General features: G+C 51.5%; 1 protein-coding gene across 2 annotated transcripts; it reads right to left on the bottom strand.

Annotated features, from left to right (window-relative positions):
- Positions 1-39: 39 nt before the first annotated feature.
- On the bottom strand, positions 40-23,189 carry GRIPAP1 (GRIP1 associated protein 1). Of its 2 annotated transcripts, XM_027608548.2 has the most exons (26): positions 23,111-23,189; positions 20,953-21,019; positions 20,751-20,812; positions 19,744-19,770; positions 18,812-18,919; positions 15,025-15,175; positions 13,990-14,174; positions 13,747-13,794; positions 13,029-13,060; positions 12,860-12,907; positions 12,632-12,731; positions 10,848-10,925; positions 10,548-10,640; positions 9,203-9,337; positions 8,316-8,411; positions 7,848-8,060; positions 7,599-7,712; positions 6,726-6,803; positions 6,527-6,622; positions 6,333-6,389; positions 6,134-6,233; positions 4,272-4,402; positions 2,588-2,710; positions 2,381-2,474; positions 1,456-1,610; positions 40-594 (listed from the first exon to the last, which is right to left on the bottom strand). In XM_027608548.2, the coding sequence occupies exons 1-26, from the start codon at positions 23,150-23,152 to the stop codon at positions 502-504; spliced, it is 2,526 nt and encodes an 841-aa protein (XP_027464349.1). In that variant the 5' UTR covers positions 23,153-23,189; the 3' UTR covers positions 40-501. The 2 variants fall into 2 exon arrangements, with proteins under 2 accessions (XP_027464349.1, XP_027464350.1); XM_027608549.2 differs by lacking the exons at positions 40-594; positions 1,456-1,610 and adding an exon at positions 1,668-1,887.
- Positions 23,190-25,013: the final 1,824 nt, after the last annotated feature.

Genomic DNA, 25,013 nt, shown 5'->3' with positions numbered 1-25,013 from the left:
CACACACACACACACACACACAACACACACACACACACACACACACACACACACACACACACACACACACACACACACACACACACACACACACACGTTGCTAGAACGCTGAACACGGACCACGCCCCACCCAAACATCCCCAATCCCAGATGCAGAGTAGCCAGGCTTCCAGACATAAATTAAAAAATAAAATAAAATAAAATAAAAAAGAGTTGGTCTCTGGGGAGGGAGAGCTCATGCAGAGATGAAGGCAAAGGCCTCTGGGAGCCAGGGCAGAGAAAGACGAGAAATCCCTGCCCCTCCCCTCAGGATCCCCACTTCCCCGAGGGCTTCTGCCCTCAAACAGGGTCACTAACACCAGCCAACAGGCCTGCAACCCCTTTAATGTCCAGTCTCCCAACCTATTTGATTTTGGCCCCATTTTCCCACCACAGCCCAAGGGGATGGTGTCCTGGAGGCAGGGGTGGGGAGGGGAGGGAGTAGGTGCAGCCTTCAGGTCTTTAGCTGGCTTCTCCCGGTTCTAGGTCTGGGTCAGGGGACCCCACGCACTCCTTGCTGAGCCGCACAATTTCCTGGGAGAGAACTTCGATGTCCTGAGAAACAAATGAGCCATCAGGGGCCAGGGAAAAGAGCAGGCGACGCTCCCTCACCAAACCCAGGGTGTCATCCTTCTCACCTCGTTCATCAATGCCCAGCTATGTCTAGCCTGGCACAGAAAGGTATTTGGAGAGGCTCACAGAACCCCAGCAGTGGGTTGGGCTTGGAAAAGATGGGGGGAGGGGGGCGGGAGCCTCCCAGGGGAGGGGGACCTAACGATAGGGATATAGGAGCAGATCACCCGCTGCATGTGGTGCGGCTGGAGGATACAACCCTCCCCTTGCCACCAGCTTTTCTACTAAATGGTGAGCTCACTTCTCAGAGGCAGGGGCTGGGTCTGCCACCTTTCCGACTCCCCCAGAAATGGGGGAAATATTTGGGGGGGGCAGGATGGGCAAGCAGATGTACGGGGTGATCCATGGTAGGTAAATGGGCGAGCAAAGGGACGGTTCAGAGGACGGATGGAGGACAACGGCTAGGAAGGCAGGTCACTGGGCAGGTGGGTAAAAGTTCAGACAAGGGGTGACGGATGAGGTGGTGTGAGAGAGAGAGAGGTATGTCAGGAAATGGGTGGAAAGACACGGGGCAGATGATTAGATGGGCAAGTAGGGCAGGTTGATGGGTGAGCTGGGTGAAGTGTGCATGAACAGATGAGCGGGTAGGTGCAAGGACAGAGCGAAGAGTGAAAGGTACAAGGGAGAGCAGGTGAGTTGACCGGAGGATGGGGAGGTGGGGATGGAGGCGCGGTCAATGAACGGGTGGGGGGTTCTGGGTGCTGGCAGATGGCCCGGGGGCTGTGTGGCACGGGAGGCAGGCGGCGAGATGGACAGATGGGTAGGCTGGTAGGCCACACTCGCCTTGTGCAAGTGCATATTCTTGGTGAGTTGCTCCTCCAGCATGTTCTGGAGCTTCTTGTTCATCTCCCGAAGGTTCTCGTCACCTGGCTTCACGAGGTCTCTCAGGACGCTGCCCAGTCCACTGCGGTCCGTGTGGCCTGCTGCCACAGACACATCTGCAAGGGCCCATGCTGAGAACCAGCGCTTCAGCAGAGCCGGAGCACAGAGGACAGAGACGGGGCGGAGAAGAGGGAAACAGAGAGCGGGGGCCAAAAGCAGCGGGGAGAAGCCGTGTGATGTCGGGGCCGAGGCTTTGCCACGTGAAACCCCGGCCATCACTTACTAGAAATGGGGATAATAGCCAACTCGTGGGGCTGGAAAAAGGTCTCTGACCGCATGCAAAGCACAGAGCACCCAGCTCTCAGCATGCATCAGTCCATGTTATTCTGACTCCTAAAGGAAAAACAGGGGTAGGAGAAAGTGTGAAAGAAAGGAGCAAAGAAACAAAGAAACGACGGGGGGCGGGAGGGAAAGAGGAGAGAAAGTGGGAGAGGAAGAGATAAGGACCCCCCAAAGGGGTACACGTGCAGAGGACGAGAACTTCCAGAGGAGACCCGGTACAGACAGGCAGCAGGAGCAGTGAGACGAGATGATGGGGTGCGGCAGAAAGAAGAGATGGGGAGAGGAGAGGAGGGAGACAGAGGGGACAGAGAGCCACACCAGAGAAAGGAGAGTGGAGTGAGGACAGAGACCCAGACCGTAGGGAAGAGCCGAGGTAAGAGACAGACACACGGGGGACGGACAGGCCGGGCCTGCTCTTCCCTCCAGCGGCTGTGGTCTTGTCAGTACCTTTGCTGAGTCGCAAGAGGAGAGGGGACAGTGGGGGAGGAGGAGGCAGGTCAGCGGCCGGGGTGAGGGGGGGTGAGGCTGGGGAGGAGGCACTGACCGATCCGGCTATCCATGACATAGGTCTCGATGATGGCGCTCTTCCGGCAAAGGTCCTCCGCCATGGAGGCGCTGCTCACCTCCAGGTGCTTCACCTGCAGGGCGGCCCCGCATGTTCACACATAACGAGGGGCCCAGCCACACATCCCCCCTCCACGCTCCAGCCTCCCCTCCAACGGTGTGTCAAGTGAGGACATGCAGGCAGCACCTTCTCCTCCAGCATCCACTTCTCTTGCTGCGTCTCTGCCAGGCGCTGAAAGAGCTCAGCCACTTCCTCATCTGACAACTCTGCTGGCCGAGGGGGCTGGGCCTGAGGGCTGCTGGATAAGGACTGCGGGGAAGAGGAGGGGAGAGGCCAGCCCAGGGTCAGTGCTGTCGCCCACCCCCAGTTCGGATCAGGGGCTGAAAGGGAGCCAGGGCTGGGTGGGGGTGGGCTCTGTGACAGGGGCTGTAGACCAAGTCTCAGCACCCCCGGGGGACTCTGGATCTCCCTTTGCCTAGAGGGACACAGGAACCGCCACATCATTTCCTCATTGAGAGGATGAAGGGAGAGCCTCTAGCAAATGAGATCTCGTTTCCAGTCGACAGGAAAACTAGAGGACAGAGGAACAAGGTAAATGATACCACTAGGAAGCCAGCAGGAGAACCCAAAAGGTGGGACGTTTTCTTCAGGTCAACTGGCTGGTTTCTTCTACAGGTTGGGTCATGAAAAAAAAAAAAGGACCACACTAGACTCAAGAGACTTAAAGGGCATAAAGCAACCAGATGCGACATGTGCTCTGAAACGGAATGCTGGTTTTTGAGGACATTTTGGGACCAACCAGGGAAATCTGATTAAGATCAGAGTACTAGAGAAGATGAACATTTACAAAATCGGGAGGATAAAGATCAGCTGAACAGGGGCGCCTGGGTGGCTCAGTCGTTAAGCGTCTGCCTTCAGCTCAGGTCATGGTCCCAGGGTCCTGGGATCCAGCCCCACATCAGGCTCCCTGCTCGGCGGGGAGCCTGCTTCTCCCTCTCTCACTCCCCCTGCTTGTGTTCCCGCTCTCGCTGTCTCTCTCTCTGCCAATAAATAAAATCTTAAAAAAAAAAAGATCAGCTGAACAAAAACAGGTTACTTACAATCTCATTTAGGTTTAAGAAAGAGAGGGGCGCCTGGGTGGCACAGTTGGTTAAGCATCCAATTCTTGGTTTCAGCTCAGGTCATGATCTCAGGGTCGTGAGATGGAGGCCCACGTCGGGCTTGGAACTCAGCATGGAGTCTCCTTGAGATTCTCTCTCTCCCTCTCCCTCTGCCCCTCCCCCCACTTGTTTGATCTCTCTCTCTCTCTTTCTCTAAAATAAGTAAATAATATCTTTTTTTTTTTTTAAAGAGCAAGATCTAGAAAGGCGTGAACCCAGGGTTTATAGTGGTGATCTCTGGATGGTGAAGATGTGGTTTCTTTGGATTAAAAAAAAAAAAATCTTTGCTTCTGTGTGTTTTTTAAATTTTTCTACATGGCACACATACTACTTATGGAATAATCACAAATGATTTCCAGAGAAAAGTGGCCGGCCAGGAAGCTGACACAACAGACGACAGTAACGAGTGATAATTACAAGTTGGAAAAAAGGACCTCCTACCTGGGTGGTGCACCTGCTATGAGCTACATATTTTATGACACCGGGAAAGGTGGAATTAGCTCACAGATGAGGGAACAGAGGGGCAGGGAGAATAATTTGCCCACCCCCCATTTGGCAATCTGAGTCCCAGTTGGCGAGCTTAGAGAAAAGTTGGTAAGAAAATGTGTGTGCTGGGCCCAGAGAGGTAGATGGCTGCAGGGGAGGGCAAAAGGTGGGCCCCAGAACTGGGGTAGGAGAAGCTGGACTGTCGGCTCCTCCTTGCCCCTTACCCTGGCTGGAACAGTCGAGCTTTCCTTCTCCCGCAAGATCTCCCGGTAGCTGAAAGAGGAGACGCTACTGCTGTCCCCAGTTTGGGTCCGGCTTGGTGAGTTCATCTCTGAGAGAACCAGCTCCTCGAGGCCTTGGGCAGAGAGGGAACAGAAACCTGAGCCCCAATCCCCCAGGGTCCCAGGGCAGCGACTGGCAGGAAGAGGCAGAAATAGATTGGACAGAGATGGAAAGAGGCGAAGTGACACTTGGGCGTGGGGAAGGTGGAGGCAGACAGTACGACAGGGAGAGGCAGAAACGGAAAAAGGAGCTGCCTCTCCGGGCAAACACACATGCCAGAAGAGAAACAAAGGTGAAGAGGCTGGGAGAGAGTGGGCAGTGTGGACACCTACAGGCATTAAGGGACGTCTGCACTTGGACTTGGGGTATGCACAAAGAGGACCGACAGCTGGGGAGAGCACGGGGCGATGCCCACATGCAGAGAGAAAACCCGACAGGCAGCGAGCCACAGCAGACGGGAGAGGCCAACAGAGACCGGGCATAAGGACACGAGTCAGCAGAGACGAGAAGGGGGAAAAAAGATGGAGAGAGACATGTAACCATGACCCTAAATCCTCATTTCATCTAACGGACAAGGACAATGTATGGCACCACCACTGGAATCTGCTTGTTGATTCATACATTAATCTGTAGCAAAACAGAAACCAAACCCCTCTGATAAAGAGAGGTTACGGGCACCTGGGTGGCTCAGTCGGTTAAGCGTCTGCCTTCGGCTCAGGTCATGATCCCAGGGTCCTGGGATCGAGTCCCGCATTGGGCTCCCTGCTTCGTGGAGAGTCTGCTTCTCCCTCTACCCCTCCCCACTGCTTATGTTCTCTCTCTCATACTCTCTCTCTCTCAAATAAAGAAATAAAATCTTTAAAAAAATAAAGAGAGGTTACTTCAGGATAGACAGAATGCCTCAGGGAGACATAGATTGGGTGAGAGATAGATCCATTTTTGCCATGTCACTTAAAGCAGGCCCACTGAGCTTGGGCCTCTGCTCCTGCGGCTGCTTCTGGGTATCAGGGGGTGCTGACATCCCACCCCAAGGATCTCCAGCAAGAGCCGATGGCCGCAGGGGGACAAGGGAGCAAGTATTCTCTGAGCCTGAGATATAGGAGATGCACCAGTACCCTCACCACTGCGTCATATCCATTTATTTAAACATATTTATAGGCCATTTCCTTCCAAAAAAAAAAAAAGGTCCAAAGAAACCCAAGGTTTTTGGTTGCATCTTCTGCCTGAAGTGGCAGAAAGAACATGGATTTTAGCTGCATCGGGAGAATGCCACAGTGTTGCTGTCTGAATGTAAGTCTGTCTCCCTAGCTCAACCCGGGGCTCCTGGAGGACAGTTTGGGGGGGGTTTCCTATCAAGGACCCTGGATGTGAGCATGGGGGCTCAGTCCACATTTACAGAATGAGAGAATGGACACGAGAGATTTACAGACACCAGGTGAGGTGTGGGGATGTGTATGAGAGGGTTGTGGGGATCCAGAGACAGAGAAGAGAGAGAAAGAGAGAGTTAAAGGGACAGAGAAGAAAAAAGCAGCAGGAGAAAAAAAGAGAAAAAGAAAGCAGGGAGAGGGAAAGACAGAGACAGAGAGAGACTAGCGCAAGGTGTCACAGAGAGACCAAGAGGAGACACAGAAAGAGGTAATGCAGAGAGCAGGAGAAACAGGGAGACCAACCGACTGACCAAGTTGGAGATGGACAGAAAGCACAGGAGAGCCGGTGGATAAAGGTGCAAAAAGCAGCTCTGGCCCTTGGGCCCAAGCCCAGCTGCCCCTGCACCCCAGCGCCCCCTGCCCTCCCGGTCCCTCACCAGAGCGGCTCTTGCTGTTGGTAAGGATGTCCTGCAGCCGCTCCTGCAGCTTATCGGCCCTTTTCCGCTCCAGGTGCAGCTGCCGCTTGAGGTCCTTGAGCTGTGGGGGACGGGGGGGGGGGGAAGAGGCGGGCTGAGGCCCAGTGGTCCCACGGGCGGGGGGGTAGGGGGACTGTGCCTGGCCATCTCCGCATCATACCGCAGCACTGCCCTTCTTCTCCAGGATCCGCTGCCCGTCCACCGTGTCCTTCACCTCCTGTGCGGCAGAGAAAGCATGGCTGGCAGCTGCCGCAACGGCTGCGGGCAGTGCCTTCCCTCCCTGCCCCAGGACTCTGCGCTGGGGCCCGGGGTGTGTCCAGGACGGTGCGGGGGTGGGGGTGGGGGACAAGGGACCTGTTTCAGGTTGCTGATGGTCTTCAGGTGGCAGTCCCGCTCCTCCTGGGCCTGCTGGAGCTGATCCCGCACACCCTGTAGCTCCTCCTCCTTGCTCTGCAAACCAGGGGGCAGCTCAGGCCTCTGCCTGGGGAACCTCCGTCCTCCCTCCAGGGCCTGGCCCTCCCGGGAGAGAGGAATGGCGGCGGGCGGCGGGCACCTTCAGCTCGCCAGCATGCTGCTCCCGGCACTGCTGGAGGGTTTCCTCTTGCTCTTGCTGCTGCTGCTGCAGAGACTCCTATGGGACAAGTGTCGGGTCCGGCCATGCCCCCACCCCTCGCCCCCGCACACACACACAGGACACCACGGCCCATGAGGGCAGTGATGGCAGCAGGGGCCACCCCTCCAGGGGCCACCGTGTGCCCTTAGGCAGGACACGGAGGCGGCACATCTAGGGCTGCGCTGTCTGTGCCACCGACCGACGTGTGCATCTGATTTGATTTCACAAAACATAACACGGCACTCACTGCATGCCAAGAACGTCGTAGGGATTTTACGTCCACTGACTCGGTTTATATAATCTTCCCACACCACCCACATGGCAGGTACTATGATTATTCCTTTTTTTTTTTTTTTTTTTTTTACTGATGAAGAACACAGGCCGCAGGCCAGGTGAGTTGTCCACGGTGAGCAAGCGGCCCAGCCAGGACTCGAACCCACACAAACGACCGCCTCCAGCACCTGTGCTCTTCACTACCGCGTGACACTTCCTCTTAGGTATTATGATGAGTTTTCCCCCCACAATGGCAGTAAAAGTCCTTGTTCGAATAAAATCAGGATATTATAATGATTTCCTGACGGAAGCGGTTCCAGAAGGAAGGGATGCCTTTTCAAATCTGCTCATGTGGCATTCTGCCTCACTGATGGCCAGCCCCTGATCCCCTCTGGAGGGCTGCCGTAGAGCTGGCGGGCGGCGGGGCTACCCTAATCCAGAGTGTTTCAGAAAGTTCCAGGGCCTAACCACTCCCGGTCCACTGGTGTGGCATGGGTGTCCCCCCACCAGGCGTCTGTGCCTCATCAGGCACCAACTCACCTCAGCCTCCTTCAAGCGCCGCTCAAACCAGCCCTTGGCTCCATCCATAGAATGTACCTGAGCTTGAAGTTCTTCCACTGTCTGCTGGAGATTCTCCAGCTCTCGTGTCCGGGCCTGGGAGAGGCGAGACTGTCAGGGCGAGGCAGGCGGACGAGTGGGCCCCTCACCTGCACCATCCCCGAACCCATCAGCGATGCTGTGCTTCCCCCTAGTTTAAGAGAAGAAGGACATCGCCACCCACCCACTCACCTTCTCCTCACGGATCTGCCCACGGAGCTCCTCCTCCTGCCGCTTCTTGTCTTCGTGCAGCTCTCGGAGCTCACGCTCATAGCGCGCGCGCACCCCCAGCACCTCCTTCTCGTGCCTTAGTCGGACGGCTCCCAGCTCTTCCTTATGCTGGGACTTCTCCTGCAGCGTCTCCATCGCCAGCTCATCCAGCATGGCCTTCCGCTTTTCAGCACTCTGGGGGGCAGGAGAATGCCAGTCAGCCTCCTCCCTCAACGTTAGACAGGGCCTCCCACCCTCTCCCCAGGCCCAGGGAACGAGCCCAATTCTGCCTCCTCCCCAGACTAGCTAAGTCACTCACCTAGCCTCATGGCACTGGTCACTTTCCACCCTCTGCTGGTCCCGTGTGTTGGCCTACATCACCTGCGCCCTCCCCACGGACCAGGGCCGATCCCTCCCCACCCACGCTATCCACCTTGCAGAGCTGCCCACCTTCCGAGCCTCCTGTAGTTCCTGGGTCAATTGCTCTTTCTCCTGCCCGATTTCTTGAAGTTGTTCCAGGAGCCGACTATTGGCACGTAATGACTCCTAATGAGGGGACAAAGGAGAGGAGTTTGATAGAGCCTCCAGGAGGTGATCATCGCCCAGGACACCTCTGGTGGACGGGTCTCCCTTAACCCCAGTGAAGTTGGTATTGTTCTCTCCGTTGAGATGAGAACATGGCAGACGTTGCTAGGCGGCTCCCCAGTGTTCCGTGCATTCCCCTCTCTGTCCCTAGCAATAGATTTCATACTTGGACACATGGCTGTCGAGCTGACTTTTCCTTGCCTCCTTCGCAGTGAGGTGTGGCCACGTGACTAATTCCCATATGCAGAAGGGGTGAGCATGAGGTAGGTTATACTCATAAAGGAAAGGGGCATGCTGGGCCCTTCCCTCTTCCTTCCTTCTTTCCAGACGGAAAACATGATGAAGGGGGGGCCTGGGAAGCATCTCGGCTACCAAGATAGAAGTCTTGCGTTGAAGGTGGCAACGTAGAAGGAACCTGGGTCACTGGTCGTGGCACAGCCATCACTCCATCCCTAGACAGCCCACCTGGACTGTTCCATGAGAGAGAACTAGCCTTCTATCTTATTTCAGCCACTATGATTCCGGTCGCTACCATGGACTCAGAATGGCTATCCTGTCTAACTTAGGAGGCTCAGTGTCAGCGAAGGAGAGCAACATGGTCTAGGACACGAGGTGCTAGTGAGTTAGACCAGACTGGAACCCAGATCCTCCCGATCCCACAGTGTCCCTCCACTCCACCGCACCTCGAGGAGGGCTCCCCTGAGCTTGCACGAGGGAACTGGGAGAAGCCAGGTCAGAGCCAGAGACGTCACCTGCAGTTGGGAGTTGAGGTCATCTTTCTGTCCCATGAGGTCCTCATACTCAGTCTGCCGCTGCTGCAAATCAGCTGTCAGCCCGGCATTCTCGTCACGAAGCGTATTGAGTTCTTGGGTCTTTGCTGTTTGGATCTGGGATGAAAGGGGGTGATGGGAAGCGGAGTGAAAAGGGCCCCCCGGGGGCCAGCCACAGGGTTTGAGCCTCCTGGTCCAGGGAGACAAGGAGGGAGGCGGGAAGAGAGCCAGGAGGAAAGAGAAAGAATTTCAAAGGGAAAAGGAATGAGAAAAAGAGATCAACGGGGGAATGGATAAAGTAGTCTAGTCATACAGTGGAATAGTAAACAGAGATGAAAGAACAGACCAATGCTACATATGGATGAGCCTCACAGGAAAGAAGCCAGACACGAAAATGGGTGTCTGATTCCTCTACATGAAGTTAAAGAACAAGTAAAACTAATCTGTGTCGCTAGAGGTCAGAGGAGTGGTTATTTCTGGGGAAGTATTGATTGGGAAGGGGTAAAAGGGGCCTTCTGGGGGTGCTGAAAACGCTCTACATCTTGATCTGGGTGGTAGCCACATGGAGACAGACAGACAGACTGCCAGACAGATAGGATTCACTGAATGTACACTTAAGATTAGTACACTTCTTGTACTTTACTGGAGAGAAACTAGAAAATGCAAGAGAAGCGGGGGTGGGTGGCCAGAGAGAAGAGGAGTGGAAGCCATCGGAAAGGGAAGCCAAGAGGGCCGCCTGGGTGGCTTGGTGGGTTAAGCATCCGACTCTTGATTTTGGTTCAGGTCAGGATCTCAGGGTCGTGACATCCAGCCCTGAGTCAGGCTCTGGGGCTGGGTGTGGAGCCTGCTTAAGATTCTCTGTCTCTCTCTCTCTCTTTCCCTCTGCCCTCCACCCTGTTTCCCCACTGCTGCTCTGGCTCTCTCAAAAGAGGAAAGAAGAAAGAAAAAGAGAAGAAGAAAGAAAGAAAAAGGAAGGAAGGAAGGAAGGAAGGAAGGAAGGAAGGAAGGAAGGAAGACGAAAGAAGAAAGGAAAGAAAGAAGAAAGGAAAGAAAAAGAAAAGAAAGAAAAAGAAAAGAAAGAAAAAGAAAGAAAAAGAAAAGAGAAAGAAGAAAGAAAGAAGAAAGAAAGAAAAAGAAAGAAAAGAAAGAAAGAAAGAAAAAGGAAGGAAGGAAGGAAGAAAGGAAGGAAGGAAGGAAGGAAGATCAAACAGAAACAGAGGCAGGAGAACGGCATGAGGTCCAGAAGACCCTGCCCTAATGTGGATCAGAAGCAGGAGGAGATGGGAAACCGGAGAGGGATCAGTGAGGGCTCCCAGGTATCCTGTACCTGCTCCAGGGCAGCCAGGCTGGTCCTCAAGGCATTGTTCTCAGCCAAAAGTCCTTCCATTTGTTCCTGTGCATCTGCACTCTGGATGGACACCTGGCCCCACCCCACACCAGGTGAGAGTGGGTCCAGAACAGGGGGGACAGGACCCACCCACAGCCAAGAAAGAAAACACATGTGCACTCGCACCACGACCAGGGGGAAACAGGACTCCTGGGGCCTTCCCTGCCTGTATAATACCTGCCGAGGCTGGCCCCGCCCACGTCACCCTCCACCTCCCAGAAGCTGCCCAGTACCACATACCTGATCCTGTAGGGCTCGCAGAGCTGCTGCATGCTCCAGGCGCTCCCCCTGCCGCTGATCTCTCAGTTCTGCCAAGCTCTGTAGGGACCAGGTCAGGGGAGCCCATGCCAGACCTCAGCCTCCCCTGAGGTACATATAACCATACAGACCCCCCTCTCTGACCACCTGACAGCGTGTCCCCAGCACTTGAGGGTCCCAGACTACCCAGCCATCAGACTCAGGCTCACCCAAATTCTAAGTCATTAGAATTTAAGATTAGTACACTTCTTGTACTTTACTGGAGAGAAACTAGAAAATGCAAGAGAAGCAGGGGTGGGTGGCCGGAGAGAAGAGTGGAAGCCATCGGAAAGGGAAGCCGAGAGGGGTGCCTGGGTGGCTCAGTGGGTTAAGCATCTGACTCTTTTTTTTTTTAAGATTTTTTTATTTATTTATTTGAGAGAGAGAGAATGAGAGATAGAGAGCACGAGAGGGAAGAGGGTCAGAGGGAGAAGCAGACTCCCTGCTGAGCAGGGAGCCCGATGCGGGACTCGATCCCGGGACTCCAGGATCATGACCTGAGCCGAAGGCAGTCGCTTAACCAACTGAGCCAACCAGGCGCCCCAAGCATCTGACTCTTGATTTTGGCCTCGGATCCCATATCCCGGGTCTAAGAATCTTAGAAAAACACCTAGGTTTTGGGGGATTTCAAAGTCACCCACCCCCATCCATAAGAGGGCTCACACTCACCCAGATTCTAGCTCGGAGGCCCCAGGATTCTCAGACACACTTAACCCCCAGGGACTACAGCTTCACCCAGACTCCTGACCCCAACGCCCATGGGTTTCAGACACACTTCATCCCTGTGTCTCTAGCTCCCAAGAGTCCCAGGGTCTGCCCAAACTTGTAGCCCCAAAACCTAGCAGTCTCAAACTCATACAGTCTCCTAGATTCCAGCTCCTGGTGAGGTCTGATTGACTACACCCCCCCGCCGCACCTGCTACTTCTGTCCCCAGTCTCTGGCGATCTTCAGACCCAGGTAACTAAAGATCCAGTCTTACCCAGACTTCTGTCCCCAGCTCTTAGGGACCTTAGACCCACAAACCACTATATCCCTTAATCCAAGGGATTTCAGATTCACCTGCTCTAGGGGGAAGCCTAGAAGCTTAAAAGTCCCCTAGCCCCTAACCCTCAGGAGCCTGAGACCCATCTAGACTTTTGCTTCAGTCTCTAGACGTCTTAGACTCACCAATTTTTTTTTTATTCACAGCCTCCAGAGGTCTCAGGACCACTCAGCCCAAGTGATCCAACTTATTAGTTGTCTCAGCCCTCCAAACCAGCCCCCATACCCTGAGGGCCTCAAATAGAGTCAGCCTCCAGGCCCACCTGTCCGTCCTTGAAAAGTCTTGTATCTATCCAGCTCCCACAGGTCTCAAAGTCTCCCAGCCTCCAGGGAGTTCAGGCTCATTCCAGCTCCTCGTCCCAGTCCCCAGTGACCATAGATTTCTCCAGATTCCTGTCTCCAGTCCCCCACAGTTTCAGATTCATCTGAACTTTGGCACACAGCCCACAAGTCCTCAGCCTCCCTGAGATCTCTAATTCATGAAGACTCATAGGCCAACTCCTAAGGCTCTCGGGACTCCCTAGGTCCCATTTTCCTAGCTCCTGGGGGGTCCGGGACCCATCCAGTCCCGATATTTCCAACACAGGAACTACTGGCTTCCCCAACTAGTCTCCGCAGACCTCAGGGTTCCCTGGACTCCCAGCCCTGGCCTCTACCCCAGCAATCCCAGAATCCAGCCACTCACCTGATTGGCAGCCTCGAGTTCCTGTTGCAGCTTCTGAGTACGAGCCAACTGGGCTTTGAGATCCGCTTCCTTCCTTTGTTGTAACTCCTCAATCTTATTCCTGGGGGTGATGGGGGGCGTGCTGTCCATGGCCTGAGACCCTATCCCCCAGCTCTGCCCCTGTGGTCTTCAGGCAATTCTGCTGGGCGGTCCCCACTGTCTGCCCATACGCCCACCCCTCCTAGTTACCGGCTGTCGTTGAACAGCGTCTCCTTTTCTGTCTGCAGCCGGCAGAAACTGGGCGCGGAAAGATAGACATAAATGGGTCAGTTCCACAAGTCGGTTCCCCCCCCGCCCCCGCCCCCGCCGCTGGTCCCTCCAAACCCCTCCCCCCGCCTTGGGAAGAAAAGAAATTTACCTCTCTTGTTTCTTTTTCAGTTTCTCAGAGAGCTGGTGGTGAGGGACAGGGGTGCAGACAAGTAATAACATATTAGTAAAGACAAAAATAAATTTAGTATTTATAGACACTTCTCACTGAGTCCTTTTCGGAAGCTGGAAGTTACTTATGTTATCTCGTGGAATCCTCGAAACAGTCCTGAGAGGCGAGGACTACTGGTTTTATAAATGGGTTTTATAAATGAGTCTCAGGAGGGTTAAGTAATTTGGTTGCCCAGGTGGTCAGTAGCAACGACATGATCTCCACCCAGCTCCCTTAGGCTCCAAAGGCCGGCATTTACATCCCCAACATATGGACTGACAGCCACATCAAAGAATGGCTAGGGCAGGAGGCCTGGAAAGCAGGATCATGACTGTCTGCCTCATCATTGGGTTGCCAATACCTAAGATAAGAGCCAACAGTCTATAAATGCTTGGCTGGCTGGGTGGATGGATGAACAAGGAGAGCTGGGAGGATACAGAAGGGAGGGATGGGGCTTGCCATCCACAAGACAGAGGAACCACATTAGCTTATTCCATATTGAAAGCAACTATGGGCTGTAAATGTGAGTCTCTCCATTTCACAGATGACAAAACTCAGGCTTTGAGGGGGGTACTCTGGTCCTTCTCTCCTGCCAGGAGAAGCAGGGCAGGTGGGGAGTGGGGTGGGGCAAAGTCCCGGGAAAGCTCAGAAGCCCTACCTTAGCAAGCTCCTCCTGCAGCCTGGATGTTTCAGCCTGCTTTGAGCTCTGCAGGGAAGGATGAGGGAGGGGGTTAATATCAGCAAAGGGAGAGGTAAGGCCTGTGCCTTCCCCTGCCCTCCTGCCTCCCCAGTCTGTCAGCCCACGAGTTGGTGATGTCACAGACATCTCCGTGGGACCATAGGCAGAGCTAGGGCATCTGCCTGCCTCCTGACCCCCCGGCCCCAACAGACCCAGATTCACCTCCAAGCCTTGCAGTTGCTCCCAGAGCAATCTCTTTTCTTCCTTCTCCATTTCCCATTTCAACTCTACTTCTGCCAGTGGCATGGGGGCCAGGACAGCGGGGGCTGGGCCCCCCGAGGGGTCCCCTTGGCCCTCACTGGCAGCTTGGGATCTCCCGGCCTCTTTCCCATAGCGCTCCTGCAGGGCTGGTGGGCAGAACAGAAATATATGATGGAGGAGGTGGTCTCTGAAGACCCCTGCCATGCCTCAAGTAGATGGAAGGGTTGGCCTTGGATCCCTCAGGTAGAAGAGACCCTGCCCCAAATGACCAAAAGCCTACAAAACAAAGGCTCAGCCCCATCCACACTCCTCACAAATCTTTTAAGCTCTCCCATCCACTAAAATCCTGTCTACAATCAAACCAGCCCAAGCTAGTTTCCCCAAGCTCCACCTTCTATCCCCAGGCCCCGCCCATAGCCCTCCAAGGTGCTGCCCACCATCCTCTAACCCCCCCCCTTACAGCTGAATCCTATAACCTCCCGATCCTCAGTCAAATCTACAAAGCCTCCCTCCTGATCACCAAACTAGCACCCACCACACCATAAGCCCCAGCTACTCTCCAAACATCCCCATGTTGGGACCCTCCCACACTCTACCAAGCCTTCTTTGAGACTTCCTCCCAGACTCCACTGACAATCTGGGCTCAGAGTCTTCCGAAAGCTCCTTCATTCACTCTCTCCATTTAGCAAAGAGCTCCTTTCCGATGTTCAATCTGCTAATCGGTAACATTTGCTAGGTACCAGGCACTGAACTGAACTCAGAAAGATACCACCTCTTATCTCAGCTCTACCGCGATCTTCCACGTGGTGGACATCCCCACGAGCACCTTGTTGATGAGGAAGCTTTGGCTCAGAGGTGAAATGGCTTGTCCAAAGTTACACACTGGTTCATGGCAGGGCTGAGCCTCATTCTGAAGCCTTTCCCCTCCCCCCAGGGGGGAAAACACCCTACTCAATCCCCAAGATCCCCACATCCCCAAGGAGGGCCTGCTTGCACCTGCCACATTTTTCTGCAAGGCCATGTTCTCCGCCTGCAGTCTCAGCAGCTCGCCATCCACAAGACTCCCAGCTTGGGCAGGGCCTGCCCTGGCAGCTCCATCCTTCAATTGCTGGTTCTCCCGCTCCAGCTGCTCCATCTGGCTGCAGAGCTGAACAGGGGAGGAGTGAGGGAGCAGACAAGCAGAGAATCATAACAATGTTGGCTGCAATATACACAGCACTTGGCTGATGCGCTTTACAGTTGATGTAATTCCCATAATGCTCCCGCATTATGTAGGGTGCCGTCATCACTCATTATCCCCACTTCACAGATAAGGACACTGAGGCACAAATGTCAAATGACTTCGAATTCACCCATCTGTTAAGAGGCCGAGTCACAGAGGACGGAGGCCACTGAGGGCAATTTTCTGCTTGCCCAATCGCAACCTCACAGTCGTAATCAAAGACCTCAGGCAGGCTCCTACTGGAAGTTGCTGGTCCAGGATGTCAGCATCACAAATTAGCCCCACTGCCAGACCTCTTCTGTGAGGGCGAGGTCTGTGTCTGGGAGCCTAGGCACCACAGAAAGCTTTTGGGGCATTTCCAAAGCCAGCGCTACCCACAGCCCCTCATCGTCAGCCCTCAGCCTTGGAGAAATGTACAATGCAAATAAAACTAGGCCAGCCCTTGCTCAACTCCTGGCTATAAGAGTTCTCACAGTGGTCCTGACAAGATCCTTTGTCCCCGGGGCACCTGGGTGGCTCAGTCGGTTAAGCGTCTGCCTTCAGCTCAGGTCATGATCTAAGGGTCCTGGGATCGAGCCTGAAATTGGACTCTCTGCTCAGCGGGGAGCCTGCTTCTCCCTCTCCCTCTGCTTGCCACTCCCCCTCCTTGTGCTTTCTCTCTCTGTCAAATAAATAAATAAAATCTTTTTCTTAAAAAAAGGTCCTTTGTCCCCATTTTCAGATGAGAATACCGAGGCTCACAGAGAATTTTTATTCTCTTGCCTGGGTTATTTTCTACCCAGAACACTATTCCTTTCATCCAGTTCTTCACACGACTGGCTCCTTTGCATCCTTCAGTGCTCTGCTCAAATGGCACCCTTGAAGTGGTATCCCCCAACACAGAAATTCCAAAACTCTCTTGGCACAGCGCTCTGTTCATTTCTTTCTTACCTAGTACTAATTGCAATTAAATTGACCTAGTATGTTTTTAATTTCTTTTTTTAATTTAATAGTATATTTTAACAGGATTTTTTATTTAAAAGCAATATATGCTAAATTTTAAAATGTAGAAAATAAAGAAAACTGTAAAAAATCATCTAGACAACATCCATTTCCCCTTTGTCTTACAGATAAAGCTCTGCAAATGTTTGGATTCTAAACTGTGATTGACAATTACACTTTGTTTTGTAATGTAGGGTCACAAGCACAGATTCTGAAACTAGCCTACTTGGATGTGAACTTCTACTCTGCTGTTTATTAGCCATGTGACCTTGAGACAAATGACTTCATCTCTCTGGGGCTCGGTTTTCCTCATCTGCTTGGTAAGGATCTTAATAATATCTTGTTGGCCTGTTTTAAGAATAAATGAGTGGATAACGTAAAGCACACCAAACAGGACCTGGCATGCGGTAAGCACTACATAACTGTCAGTTATCTGTACTATTACTATTTTTAATTTTTATTTTATTTCAGATTTTATTTTTAAGTAATCTCTATACCCAACGTGGGGCTCGAACTCACAACCCTGAGATCAAGAATCACACGCTCTTCCAACTGAGCCAGCCAGGTGTCCCATTATCATTTTTTAATACATTATCTTTCTCCCCATCCCACAACCAGAATGTAGGCTACCCAAGAGTGGGGGCCAGGTTGTGCTGCTTACAACTATCTCCAGAATGCAGAGCATGCTGGGGGTGCTCAATTACTATTTGTCGAAGGAAAAATGGAGCTGAAATATCTTGGCAAGTAAGTGGTGGAGGCAGGCCTTGAAACCAGGTCTCTCTGTGAGCACTACCAGTTCCCAGGAGGAAGAGGGGGAGTGGGAAGGAGGTTCTATACCTGGTCCAGTGCCTGGCCCAGGACAGGTGCTGAGAAACACAAGTTGGACTGATGGAAGAATGCTTGCCCCTGCCTCATCCTAAAAGAACCACGATACCATTGAGGCTGGAGGCAGGAAGCAGTGAGAAGTGAGACAGTGAGGTCAGCTGTTATGTGAGCACCAGGGGCTCTGAACAGTCAGGGTCAAGGACCCACTCGGAGCTGTTGCTTAAAGGAGTGATGTGAGAAGGCCTGCAGGTCAGGACAAACTCTAGGGCATGGGCTGGTAGGAGAAACTAGATGTGGAGACACCAGCAAGAACGCTATGGGAATAGAGCAGATAAGAGGTAGTAAGGGCTGAGGCAGAGCAGGGCCACAGGATGGATCTAAGATTTTTAAATAGTCAAAAAACATTTTAGCGGGAAAATTAATCAGTAATAATAAAAGGATACTATTAGTAGCTAACACCTAGGGCACCTGGGTGGCTCAGTCGGTTAAGTGTCTGCCTTTGGCTCAGGTCACGATCCTGGGGTCCTGGGATCAAGTCTTGCATTGGGCTCCTTGCTCCGTGGGGAGCCTGCCCCTCCTCCCACTCGTTCTCTCAAATCTCTCTCTCTCAAATAAATAAATAATTTTTTTAAAAGTAGCTAACACCTACATAACCAATACTATGTACAAGGCCTTTACAGACATTAACCCATTCAATCCTCACAAAAATCCCGGCAAGGCAGGCACTGTCATTATCATTTCCAATTTAAACATCTGGGAACCAAGAAGCAGGCAGGTCAAGTGACTTGCTCAAGGTTACACTTAGTAAAAAGTAGAGCCAAGAGTTTAATCTAGGCCTTACAGCTCTTAACTATTAGTTGTCAAATCACCTCTCCTGACATTGTACCTGTTTAAAGGTTGTTTTCATATTTTGTTTGTTAAGGTCTTAAGTTCTCACATGGAGTCCTGGAAATACCATTTTTGTTGCCATGAGAATTTTTTCCTTAAAACACACTAAAACCTTAGAGACTTCTTTTTTTTTAAGATTATTTATTTATTCGTCAGAGAGAGAGCACAGCAGGGGGAGCAGCAGTCAGAGGGAGAAGCAGGCTTCTTGCTGAGCTAGGAGCCATATGTGGGACTCAATCCCAGGACCCTGGGATCATGACCTGAGCTGAAGGCAGATACTTAACCAACTGAGCCACCCAGGCCTCCCCCTTAGAGACTTCTTGACCATGGACACAGAAGATAGATAAGGAAAGAAAAGATAATATCTCTAACTCCCTAGTAGGTTTAAGAACAGCCAGGACACTAAAATCAGTGAGAAGACAGAATTATCTAATCTGGGATGAATTATCTAGAAGAACTAGAACTCCAGGCTCAGGTCAGATGAAGGGGAAGGAAGAGAAAAGGGAAGCAGCTAGAACATTTTTCTATTTCATGCTAAGCATAAGAACTTTACCTTAGACCCTCTAATAACCAGGAGCTCCCTAGCATCAGCTACCAAATATATACAAAGGGACTTGAAGCTTAAAGAAAAAGAGTGCTTTGGTCTGGAACCAGCTGTCCTCAGGGCTTGCAGCCTTCTAATCCCAGCACAGCGAGTGGCCCCATTTATCAAATCACTGCCCCCCAGCACAGATCCAGGATCTGTTTCAGCACCATGGACAGTTATCCAGGGCCAGCCTCTGTCCAACCACCTTCAGCAGCCCTCCAGCTTCAGCCCAGGGGGCCCCTACCCCTCCGATCCCGCTTGGCTGTCCCAGGCACCAGTACCTTGCTGAACTCTGCCATAAGCGTGCTGTTCTGCAAACGAAAGTCCTCTTCCTGGCTGTGCAGCTTTGCCTGCAGCATCTCATTTTCACTCAGCAGCCCCTCGACTTCCTGCAGTGGCAGACATGGGCCAGGTCTCGAACAAGGGTAGAAAAGGACAGAGAGATAGGGCAAAGAAACAGAGATGGAGAAAATGATGGGGGCGGGAGGCGATCGTAAGGTACAGAGAATGAGATGGGTGAATCAGGAGATACAGGGAAGGAGAGAGACAGACATGGAAGGGTAGAGAGAAGGAAGATGGAAATGGGGGGAGAGAGGGACATGAGGGGAGAGAGTGGGAGGAAAGAGAGTGGTAGATAGAAATAGGTGAGAGAGGAGGTACAGAGAGATGGGGAAAGGGAGATAGATAGGGAAGGAGAAAGGGATGGAGAGGGAGAGAGAAAAAAGAAAAAGCAGGAAGAAAGAGAGATAGGAACAGAGAGATCAATGGGAGGGAGAACAGAACAGAGGGAAGAGAGAGGAGGTCAGGGAAATAAATGAGTCAGGAAGCAACAAAGGAAAGGGTGGGAGAGAAAGAAACAAGGAGTCAGAGAGAGAAAGAAAGGGAAAGAAGAAAAATGATGGCAGATAGGAACAGGTGAGGGAGAGAAAAAGGGAAGGTTGGGGAGAGAAGCAACAGTCAGAGAGGAACAGGAAGACAGGAAGAGAGAGATTCAGAGAGAAGGCCAGCCAGAAAGGGAAAAGGAACGATGGAGAGGCCCGCAGTGAGACAAACACGGGAAAATACAGACAGACTTACAAACACATGACAGTGAGGTAGTCACAGATGCAAGTGCACACACAGAGAAAGAAAGGCCAGTACCAGGAGATCCCAGCATACAGAAATATTGACTCTTGGTCTCCCAGACACATTCACCCACCATGGGTCCCCTTACCTGAGCTTTCTTGCTCTTGCTCAGTGCCTAAAGGTGAGGGGGGTGGGAAGAGAGATAAGGTGAATGGAGATGGACTCCCTCACTAGGGTATGGAGATATTGTGGCAAGTGTCAAGGGGGGACAATGATGACAGGTTGGGGGATGGGAGCATCTTCAACCACAGAACTTGCATGAAATTTGTAGTCCACGGAAATGATGGAGTGAATAAGTGAGTGAGTGAAGGGCATCCTGCTTACATGCTTTCCTCTTAGCTCTTGAGACTGTTCATGAGTCTTAGTATTTAACCCTTCATGGGCTGGGTTTCCAGGCTCAGAAACTGTGGCTGCATTGCTACATTGGTCCAAACACGCCTATGTGGATCCCTCCCACGCACCGTGAAAACTGCTCCTCCCTTGTTGGGCAGCTGAGGGCATTGCCACATTCTGCAATCAGCACCCTACCAAAGAGAAACCCAGCTTCCTGACTGCCAGGTTTTCTGCATTCTGTATGCCTTCATCTAACAAATATTTATGGAGCGCATAACGTTGAGCTATGCGTGGGGACAGAGCAGTGAAGAAAGAGACAAAAGAGGGCCTTGAATGCTTTGAGGGGCCATAACAGGTTATACACTATTTCATCTTCAGATGATCTGAGAGGTAGTTCTAGTCTCATGTTACCAACAGGACCAGGACAGGGATGGGAAGTGGGAGCACAGGCAGGAGTTTGAGTGGAGGACAGAAGGCAGATTCAAGGCAGATTCACCTATGGAGGTGACTACTTAGTTAGAAGTTAGTGAATGAGATTGAGTAATTGAAATTGAAAATGCATTAAGAATAAATTAAAATTAATCAATAACTAAGCAGGATTAGATAAAATTAGCAAACTAAAGAGATTCCATGAGAGTTGTTTGAATGACTGATGACAGCATATAACATTAGGCCTGGTTTCCTGTAGGGGCTCCCTGGATAGATGAATGAGTCAGATGGTTACAGGGAAGCATGGGTGGGTGAGTGGGTGGAGGGAGGTACCTTCTGAGCTTTGTTGAACTCCTTATCCAGGTAGGCGACCTTCTGTCGAAGACTGGTGAGCTCTGGTGTGGGGAAAGCAGGTTGTCTCAGCCTCAGTCAGTGGCAGGAAGCTGAAAGGTCTTCCTGCCAGGCCTCTGAGGTTTTTTCCCTTGGCCTCTGTCCCCCAAAGCCACCCCCATCTAATGAGACCCTCTTGGCTCACCAACACCATTCTTGCGTAATTCATCTGAAAGCTGGTAGTTATTTGTCCGGAGTTCCAGGAGCTGAGCCTTCGGGGAAGCAGAGAAGGGAAATGACTTGGTTAGGAATGTGCCCTTATTTTCACCATGAGGGAACCAATCCCCTGAGTCCCACGGACCCTGCTACCCTCCCTGTAGCTACTCCTTAAGACCGATGCACGCTTGGTCCTAAATGAGCCTCCAGCCCCTCAGCCCCTGTCCCACCTTCTCCAGCTCTACTTATAACCACAGTCAGCCTCACTCTTCCATCCCTCCCCTTCCATCCCTCCCCTTCTTCCATCCCTTTGCACTCAGGCCATAGAGCACTGATGCAGTCAAGTTCTTGCTCATGCATGTTCCATGGCTCCCCACGCCCACAGGATAAAGTTCTCCCTCCTCATCCTGGCTCATCTCATCAGACACTAAACACTGTTCTATCTTTCTGTCATAGTAGAGTATTGTTTATCCTCTTGGCCACCCTTGGAGGGCCCTGAGTATAGGGGGCAGGGGCCTGTATTCCTCCCTTTTTTCAAGGGAAGAGGGCCTGGTATTCTCCTGTCCAACTTACACTAAGTTGGGGGCTGCCTGGGATCCTCACCCCCAAGGCTCGAGAGAATTAACCCCTTTCAAGAATTAAGAGAAAGTGAAGTATGGGCCACTCCAAACAGCATACCCCTTCCTAACAGCCCTGTAGGGCACTGAGGCCAGTTCTTCCCAGACCTACTGTCCCTTACCCCATCAGGACCTTTCCCTCCTCCCATGGCACCAGCCTTCACCCCCTGGTGGTCTACCTAAGGTCAAAGGGCTTGGCCCCTACAGAATCTTTCCTGCCCCATTAGTCTACCAGATCCAATGATCTGTCTCCCCAGTCTTGATCCAATTTGTACACCCTTGGCACCTATAGAAGCCCTATCCATCAGAGCCAAATGGTTTTTCCCTCACTCATGGCCCAGTGAAATCAATCTTCACTCAAGGGTCCCCCACATCCCTCAAGAACTCCCCAGTCATGATCCAATGGGATGACCCTACATCCTTCAGGGTCTCTCCTCCACAAAGCCTTGGGTGGGCCAACTGGATTACTTTTACTCACTTAGAATCTCCCCTCACAAGTTACAGGTTGTAACTTCCCCTTTCACGGTCCAGTGATCTCACCCATTCACCCTAAGCGTGCCTCGCACAGGAACAACTCGTTTCTCTCATTCAAGGATCAGTGGATCACCTATCCTCACTCGGAGTTCCTCCTCTTCTCCCACAGGATCCTACTCAGGGCTTCCCCCTTTTCAGAGTCTCCCCAAACACAAAATCTAATGGTCTTCCCCAGTGAGGAACTCTCTCAACAAGGGCCTACTCTGGCCTTTCATCCCAACTCAGAGTCGTCCCCAAAAGAATCGAGTGGTCTGGGTACCCAATTGGGGTACCTCCCCAAAGTCCAGTGATTTCCCCTCCATGTGGTCCAAGGTATCACTCTTTAACCTCTTCTGGTCCTCTCTCCAACAGGAATTCATGGTATTATCCATTCGGTGTCCTCTTCACCCCAGGCCTAATGGATCACCCCTAATCTAGATCCAAAGGTACCGCTCCCTCTTAGGATCCACTACCAGCATTCACACAGGATCTCCACCTCCCAGGAACAATGACGACATGTGGGGTCTTTCCCCAATTCCCTGGCATAGTGGTATCTCCCACAAACATTTCCACCTTCCACCGGGTAATGGTACTGCCTTCTCAAGGGCTCCCCCCCACCATGACGCAAATGGCCCAACGCCTGCTTCCTTCCTCTCCAAACAAAATGGTTTCGCCCTCTCAGGATCTCCTTCTCTCAAGACCCAATGCTATCATCACCGATCCATGGTGTCCCCCGCACGGGCCCAAAGGTCTCGTCCCCTCCAGGGTCTGAGTAAGGTATCGCCCACTCTAGGACTCTCTCCGCCCGCAAAGCTAACAGACTCCAACCCCTCTGATCCCAACAGTATCTCGGAATCCAAGAGTCTCACCCCACAGAGCCTCAGTTTCCCTTCTCCAGGCCAACCCCTTAGACTCAAGGTCCACCCCGACCAACCCCTTCTCAGAGCCAGTGGCACGACCTCTCTCTACCCCGCCCCCCGTCGCCTAGCGCGGTGGTCTTTTCCCAGCGAGCGGCACCTGCATCCGCTGAAACTCCTCCTCAGACAGAGCTTGCGCCATGTTCCTCCCCCCCACCCCCCCAACAGCCTTCTGCGCAGACGCAGCTCGTCCCTCCTGTCAGTATTAGGGTCGGATCAAACCACTGGCCAGGAATGGAGGGGGAGGAGTCTACCCCGGAAGTTCAGTGTTTTGGAAACGGAGAGTAGAGAGTGAAACTGACAGGTCGGGTGAATTGCAATTTAATGTTTTACCGCAAACTAGGTCATCTGATCTGGCTTTTGAGCTCTCATAGACCACCCATTATGATGCGACACTGTGGCATCCCTATGTCATGGGTGGACTTGTCGCTAGGGAAGTGTTTGCCGACAGAAAATCACCCTTCCGCCGTACTCCTTTAATGAGAATGGTTGACTTATAACCCTAGAAATGAAAGCGGAAGCTTTGCGTTGGTCTTGTTCCCGCCCTCCTCGGAGTGACCCCGGAGGGAAACCCCACCTCTGGTGAAGCCCTTGGCTTTTTTTGGGGGGGTGGCAAGATTTGATGCTGATTTTCTTAACATGACGCCGTACATCCTGTTAGGTAAAGGACCTAGCCACAAATAAATGAAAAATACCCAAGAGGAAAGAATGGCAGTGAATCAAACGAAAAAGCTTCGTTTAAAAAAACAAAGCAAAAACAGGATGGCGAAACCCCAGGAACATCCAAATAAGTAGTAAAATGCATTATAAGCCTCTCTTGTGCTTTCTGGCTCCCTATACAAACCCCACCACCCAAGCAGTAGTTTTTATCTGGGAAAGAAAAAACATTAGAAAGCATGTTTAGAGACATTATCAATACTAGCATACTCTATTTTCTTTATCTTTCTTTGGTGGGGGGCGGTAACTTAATTTTTATATCATTTTAAATGTACCCCAAAGCAAGAATGGTACAAGGAAATTCCAGGTACCCTTTACCCAGATTCATCCATTGTTTACATTTTACCGCCTTTGCTTTATCATTCTTTCTCTCTATATAAAATTTCTGAACCATTGGCTTCAGTATTCAGTGATGATTTTCTAACACCAACATTCCTTTGGTATTTATTAGTTGCCATTCTACCGTAAGGAAGAATTTTCTCTTCTCCTCCATTTATGTATGTATATCTGTACAGACTTATTTTATTCAATGAATTATAATAACTATCATTATTTCCTTTGGTGCTCAAACTGTCCCAGATTTGGCCAGTGGGAGCTCCTTCAAGTTGACTTTGGTGTCCCTTTGACATGTCTGCATCGTTTTGGGTTGGGTTTTTTGGGGGTTTTTTTTTGCACTTTCTTGTTGGCACTATAAGATGCTCCAGACTCACCTTATTCCTTTTTTTTAATTTAAATTCAATTAATTAACATATAGTGTATTATTAGTTTCCAGAGGTAGAGTTTAGTGATTCATCAGTTGCATATAACACCCAATTCTCATTACATCAAGTGCCCTCCTTAATGCCCAGCACCCAGTTACCCCATCCCCCCCGCCGCAACCCTCAATTTGTTTCCTAGAGTTAAGAGTCTCTTATGGTTTGTCTCCCTCTCTGATTTTGTCTTATTTTGTTTTTCCCTCCCTTGCCCTATGATCCTCTGGTTTGTTTCTTAAATTCCACATATGGGTGAAATCAAATGATAATTGTCTTCCTCTGATTGACTTATTTCACTTAACATGATACACTCCAGTTCCATCCATGTCGTTGCAAATGCTAAGATTTCTTTTTTTTTGATGGCTGAGTACAGACTCACCTTATTCTTTTTCATCCCCAGTTGACAAAGTGTTCATTGCTCCTAGGGTGTAATTGTGTCTGGGCCCTCTCAGTGTACAAAGCTAGGAAATATATGTATGTATCCTAATCCGTCTAGCCATACATATCTATTTATATATTTTGCTATAGGTATAT

The sequence above is a fragment of the Zalophus californianus genome, chromosome X, assembly GCF_009762305.2.
Source record: "Zalophus californianus isolate mZalCal1 chromosome X, mZalCal1.pri.v2, whole genome shotgun sequence".
NCBI classification, from domain to species: Eukaryota; Metazoa; Chordata; class Mammalia; order Carnivora; family Otariidae; genus Zalophus; species Zalophus californianus.
Note: the sequence above shows the minus strand (reverse complement) of the source record. Positions and strands in the feature narration are given on the sequence as shown.

What these genes read in the sequence shown, in the direction of transcription:
- GRIPAP1 (XM_027608548.2), bottom strand. Translation starts at nt 23,152, where the DNA reads ATGGCGCAAGCTCTGTCTGAGGAGGAGTTTCAGCGGATGCAG. An exon ending in ACCTCAACTCCCAACTGCAG is followed by an intron (nt 8,412 to 9,202) that starts GTGACGTCTCTG and finishes TCCCCTCATTAG; the next exon opens with GAGTCATTACGTGCCAATAG. An exon ending in AGCATGCTGGCGAGCTGAAG is followed by an intron (nt 6,623 to 6,725) that starts GTGCCCGCCGCC and finishes CCTGGTTTGCAG; the next exon opens with AGCAAGGAGGAGGAGCTACA.